This window comes from Scatophagus argus, chromosome 6, assembly GCF_020382885.2.
Source record: "Scatophagus argus isolate fScaArg1 chromosome 6, fScaArg1.pri, whole genome shotgun sequence".
NCBI lineage: Eukaryota > Metazoa > Chordata > Actinopteri > Scatophagidae > Scatophagus > Scatophagus argus.
In genome coordinates this window covers 21,076,784-21,083,093 of record NC_058498.1, presented here as the reverse complement: position 1 = coordinate 21,083,093, position 6,310 = coordinate 21,076,784, and the positions used below count along the sequence as shown (strand labels likewise).

The 6,310-nt window shown below is 42.1% G+C and overlaps 1 protein-coding gene across 2 annotated transcripts; it reads right to left on the bottom strand.

Annotated features, from left to right (window-relative positions):
• Nucleotides 1-633: 633 nt before the first annotated feature.
• Nucleotides 634-6,213, bottom strand: LOC124060617 (basic immunoglobulin-like variable motif-containing protein). 2 transcript variants are annotated; one of them, XM_046391773.1, is made up of 10 exons: nucleotides 5,745-6,213; nucleotides 4,988-5,548; nucleotides 4,669-4,798; nucleotides 4,464-4,559; nucleotides 4,273-4,377; nucleotides 4,072-4,166; nucleotides 3,860-3,992; nucleotides 3,480-3,563; nucleotides 3,300-3,396; nucleotides 634-3,205 (listed from the first exon to the last, which is right to left on the bottom strand). In XM_046391773.1, the coding sequence occupies exons 2-10, from the start codon at nucleotides 5,487-5,489 to the stop codon at nucleotides 2,903-2,905; spliced, it is 1,545 nt and encodes a 514-aa protein (XP_046247729.1). In that variant the 5' UTR covers nucleotides 5,490-5,548; nucleotides 5,745-6,213; the 3' UTR covers nucleotides 634-2,902. The 2 variants fall into 2 exon arrangements, with proteins under 2 accessions (XP_046247729.1, XP_046247730.1); XM_046391774.1 differs by having other exon boundaries at nucleotides 5,948-6,213.
• Nucleotides 6,214-6,310: the final 97 nt, after the last annotated feature.

Below are 6,310 nucleotides of genomic sequence, written 5' to 3'. Positions count from 1 at the left end.
ACTGCTTTTGCACACTTTTTGCACTCCATTCTGTTCTTGTGAGCTGCCACGACAAGTGAATTTCCCCGCTGTGGGATCAGTAAAGTTCATCTTATCTTATGAGGATGTATGATATGTAGATTGGCCACAATAAGCTCAGGCAATAATAATGGTACAATATAACATTATACAGTAACTCTAAAAGGAGCCATTCTGCAGTGTATTTCAACCTTTCATACTGTACTCTGTGGAACTTTTGGATTCAGGACTTTTACTTGTAATGGATTCTTTTCACAGTGTGTTTTTGCTGCTTTTGCTGAATAATTCTGCTGCTGCTGTTTTATTTCCCTTACAAAGATGGCGTAGATCAGAGAAAACATCAGCATTAATACCCGAGCTCAGTCGAACATGGATGAAGCAAGGTGCTGCTTTGATTGGTACAGTGAACTGTTTTCTCTCCCATCAACTTCTGACCCGTTTTCCTGTATTTTATCTGATGACTCTCTCTTTGTCCATTAGGAGGCTGCTGCCGAATCGGTCCCACTCACATAGCAGAGCTAAGGCAACAGTTACCGGTAATAGGGAGTTGCACGTCCCCAACCGCTGCACTGAAAATGTAATGTTGACTGTCATCAAGAAAAATGTCTGCTCCAGGAGTTTATAAAAATCTTAATTTATTGGAATATAAATAAATAAAACCACTACATCAAATGACAAGATGACACTTGTGTTGGGTCATAGCGCCGAAGGTGCAAACAGTTTGTAGCTGTACATAAATATGAAAATGAATCATGCAGTCTTCACTTTTTTGTGGTTTCACATTTTGAATGAACTCGAGGGTTTGAGGATTTCCACTATGACTTCTGTACAGTTTCCATCTTTGAAAAACTGGGATCATCTACACGACAGTCTTACTATAAGTTTCATAAAGCACAACAAAATGTCAGCGGCTTTCACAACACTGGAACTGAACAGCATATCCACTGAACAAACCACTGTACGCCAGACGCGAAACAAGCCCACTTATCTTAGTGCGTCATCTTTGAACAGAATTTACAGCAAAATGTGTCAATGTTGTTTATATCCTGGACAGCATGACTTGAATATATTGTGCACTCTTACAGAAGGTTTAAGATGATGTAATGTAACCATAATAAAAATAAGATAAATGTATTAGTGGGAGGATGAAATGAAATAAAATCCTGTAGTGAGAACACCTAATCTGCCTCCTTTAATAACAGAAGCACAATACAGTGTTCATGAAATTCAACTGTGTAATAAAATTCATGTTAAAAAACAAAAAGAAGTTAAGTTTCATGACCATAGTTTGATGTGCTGTTAAAAAACGCTCTGTGAAGTCGCCTGTCACTGTGATTGCTGAGACGTCTCTCTCACATCCCACACTTCACCCTTGCTTATAACTGATGTATTAGCAACACCAAACAGCAGTCTGTGAGCCTGTGTTTTCTGCCTTACTATGCTGTATTGAAAGCGTAAAAACAGCAGTAGAAGACCCTTATTCAGACATTGCTAAATAGTCTAAGAATGTGGCTTATTCATGTAGCTGCCATTGTTATTGAATTAAAGTAGTTGTTGCTCTATCATCCATTTAGACAGCGCTAAAGGGAAGAAAGTCTTTCAGGAGGCAGGCGATCACAAACACTGACTTAAACAGAGTACTTGATTAAAAGCTTTGAAAACTACAATATGGCCCCACAAATGATGATAGTGAGTTGGATATACATTGGATCATCTTAAAAAACAATTTACCACTATCAAAGCAAATCTTATTCCTGCAAGGTTCCAAAAACTATTGAAACACTGAAGTGGGTCACACTGCTCCACTGGGTTTCTACATTACAATAAACATGGGCACTGTAGCTTCTCTTCACTTCTACCATGGTCTGAGTGAATAATGGATTCTGATTGGCTGCAGGGTGTCAGTTAATTCCAGATAATTGGCACCTACTAAACAGTTCCAGCCAAACTGTCTGTTCACTATTATAAATGAATGCACTGGCTGCAGGAACCTCAACAAATAAATTACGTGGCATAAAAGGATGGGAATGACTGTTCCACACATCAGTCAAACTCTCAGGTATTGCCAGAGAAACGGTAGCAGGTATAAACCTTCAAATTGAGACTGCAAAATGCACGAAAATAATTGGTAAGTGACCACGGTATAAGCAGGATAATGCCTGATGAGGTGTCCATTAATGAGACCACAAATTTAAAGCTTCACACCTTCAGTAGTAAGAAAAAAAACTTTGAGAGAAGTGCCACAGACAGGGTGAGCAGGTCAGAAAGTATTGAGAGAAATTATAGAATAATACCAGCATTATGCATTTAAAAAGTATCTTAGGCAGTGTTGGGCAGTGCTACAACGTACTAACAGCGTTACTAGCTTTAGCTTAGCTCTTTTATTGACTGAATAGTGTGATAGCATTCACACAGGCTACATTTCCCCACGCATTTCTGAAGCACAAATGGAGCAGAACTTTCTGCTGCAGTCTGACAACAAATTTCTAAGGATCAGCAAGTGACGTCACTGCCAAACATGTACACGTATGCATATCTGACAGAAGCACTTTCATACGACGCTGACGTTACTCAACAATCCCTCGGCCTGTGATATATCTCCTGCAGGGGAGTACAGACATGGAATGAAGGTGGTTCAATGGGGAAAAAAAAAAGAAAAAGAAAGTAGCTTTGATGCAGTAAACTACATCTGCCATGTAACTGTAGTTTAGCTTAGCTACATTTCTCTGGGGAGTAGCTTCAGTGTAGCGAAGCTTTATAGCTTTATTTAATTTAGGGTAACTGGTAGCTTAGTTCACTATACTTTTAAAGTAGCTTGCCCAACACTGACCTTAGGGCTACTGTACTGTACTGTAATGTGTACCATGTGTACCTATAAATCATTTCAATCTGTGATGTCTTCTTCAAGGTCGCTGTCGGGGGAGCTCCTCTGTCTGTACTCTGTAGCATTGGACAAGCGTTTGCAGTTGGTGTCTTTCTGACTTCCCATGCTGTGCGAGCGTCCCAGGTTAGCCAGGCGCTTGGACGACGTTCTCTCCTCCATCTCCTCCTCGACACCTCCGTGGGCCCGCTCTGTGCCAGAGTGGTGGAAGTCGTGCCGCAGGTTCTCCAAGTTCAGAGCCCAGGGGCCTAGTTTCTGCCAGTTCACCCTCTGGAAGGCCATGATGCAGTGCAGGTTACCACCCACCTGTAAGCAAGGGAATGTTCTTTCAGTCAGGCTCTGACTCAGAAATGTTAACATAATCAGTGACATTTTAAATAATAGGTGTGAAACGGGGAACCTTTTTGGTTTTGCGGCGCTGAATCCCCCTCTCTGTGTGTCGAATGTCCAGGTATTCTGGATTTTGTGTGTTGAGGTCTGTCACAATGTCCAGCCATCTGAAAAGACAAACTTCGGGTTCAACAGCTCATCTACAGTCCATGAGCAAATGTGACTGAGACTGAACACAGACAGAGCTTACTTTTTACAGTGAATAGCTGGGTGTTTCCTGCTGGGCTCACCAATAAGGATCCAGTACTCCATTTCATTAGTGGGTAGAGGACCCCTTTGCACAAAAATAATAATCATCTTTTAAAACTCTTTAGGGCTGAAAAAATTAGTCAATCAGACAAACAAGAGAAAAATAATCAGCAACTATTTCAATAACTGAGTCATTGTTTAGCCATTTTCAAGAAAAAAACATCTGAAAAATTGTAAACGCTCTCTTTTTACAGCTTATCTTTTCTGATGATTTTCTCCTATCATCTGTTTCATATGGACAAGACAATTACATTACTGGATTCTGACCTTTCACAGATTAAATGACTCAAGCAAATTCCTTGTTAATGTGACATTGCTTACCTGTAAGCTTTTGCTGCTTTGAGCGGCGTGCCTTCAAAGCCCACTGGACAGAAGTAGTGGTTCTGGCAGTGGTAAATGTAGGCCATAGACTCATCCTTCAGCCCTTGTGTCAGTTTCATCAACGCTCCTTCAGCTAAAAAGATCTGAGTGATCATCTGTTTGATCTCCCTTTGAGCAGACATGCAGTTGAGTTTGACAGCTTAGGGACTCACCTGTTTCTCCTGCTGTCTTGTGTTTTCCATGTGGCTTATATAGAATGTAGGAGCAACCTCGCACTCGGAAGTTGTCGTTGATTTGTCTGAACCACCTATTTAAAAAAAAAAAAAAGAAAAAAAAGAACTGATTACAGGGCTGCATGTATTTCCAAAACAGTAGTGGTGTTTTCAAGAGACTACCCAAGCAGGTTTGTGTACCGCATCAGAGTAGCATTGCCAGTGAAAGGACCAAACTTGATTTCTTCAAAAGGCGGCTGAAAACCCAGAATGTGCAGAGCCTCCTCCTGAGAGATGGGTGGAAGACTAGCAAGGCAAATAAATATACACTTAGTATCTCAGGAGCCCCATTTTTTTGTGAAGTCTGACAGACAATATTATGTGCTGCTTACCTCCCCGCACCCAGAGTGCTGTACAGGAAATTCCAGCAGGACACCAATGAAGAGATCCCACATGAAGTCTTGTACTGTGGCCGACTAATGCAGTACCTGAAGCAGAAAATAATCAGACTATACATATCCCCTCCTACAGCCTGATGAGAAGCTGACTTCACTGTGTCTCGCTTTAAAACTACTGAGGCAGTAAATACAACATTACCATCTCCTGAGGTCGAGCACTTTCCTCTGTTTGATCTCCTCCAGCGAGGCATGAGGAGAGATGTCTTGCAGATTTCTGCTGGGTCTGTCCGATGACTTCATCTTCTTGGTGCTGCATTTCTTCACATTGCCTAAAACATGGCATGAGTCAGTGTAGCTTTAACCAGGATTACAACTGTTCCACAGTCTTATTGCGGATGAAAAAAAAAATCTAAAAGTTTTTAAAACAGCAATGGCAGCTTTGGGTGACTGCAAAGCCTGTTTAACTCTCTAACTGTACACTTTGATATACCAGGATTATAAAATAATTTGTTTCTTACTTGTTCTTGCTTTTCTAGTGAGCACAGCATTGAAGTCGGTGGTATCAATTTCCCAGGCTAAAATAGGCTTAGTGAGGCCAGAGGACACTTCCACCATGTCACAGTCCCCATCTGATCCCACGTGGGCCCCTCCAGACTGGCCGGCACTCAAGTCAGCTGAGGGTTTGGACTTCACAAGTGACGGACCCTCATCCTGCTTCAAGGGGACCACGTCCCTGGCTGCGTTTGGGGGGCGGTACACAGAAGCAGCCTGGTTGAGGAGAGCATAATCGGAGCAGACCGTGTAGAACTTCTCACGGGAGTGTGTGACAGGGCAGGTCCAAGGCAGGTGAAGTTCTGCACTCGAAGCCCTCCTTACTCTTGCAGCATCCCGGGCGAGGGAGCTGATCAGACCGCGTTCTTCCTCCCCATCAGTGGGCCTTTGCAGCCCTGATGGTTCTGCTGGCCCAGATAGATGTGCTCCTTGACCTTCTGAAGTATTAGGCATTGAACAGCCACTCATATGATGGATGACAGAATTAGCTGCGGCTGACTGTGATGCTGAAGTAATGGCTGTCTTTCCTGGGGATGAAAGTACAGGCATTTAGAGAAATGCTACAGAGAGGTAAAAGGAAGATGGTGGTGCAGTGACAGATAACACTGTGGACTCAGGTGATAACTGATCACATATACAATTTTACAACGTTTTCCAAAGTCATCACCCTGAGTGTCAATGTCTCAACTTGCAATGACATTAGACAGCATTATGCAACATTACCTTTAACCTATAATAGATCACCACGGATGGAAACAAACTGCTCTGACTGTCTCACTGCACGTCTGTAGTTAGCTGCGGGGTGGTTGAACATTAACTACACAGACGTTGTGGTCGAAATGAGCACCGAGCTACAGCTACTGCTGTTGTATCGCAGGTAGAAGATGTAAACACGCCCATCTGTTACGTTATTTTTTTCATCATACCTTGTGCAATGTCTTAGCACAGAACGTGGCTGCGAATTAGCGAAGCGTAAAGATAACCACATATCACTAAACCTAGGTGCACATTAGCTTGGGATATGTTAAAAATGAACGATAAAAAATTCCGTAACGTCGTCCGGCTGACTCGCATCCTCTTCCTGTGCAGGGTGAACGGACTGTACCATTCTGAGTAGCAACCGGGGTGATCACGAATTAATTAAAGCTAGAAAATAAAATATAAAACATGAACACAAACACTGAGGTCAAATACAAGCTCAGTAACATAAAACGCTCATTTGTAACCTCAACTTATTTCTGTTCTACAAAATTAATTTACATATATGCATCACTTTTTTCGTTCATACA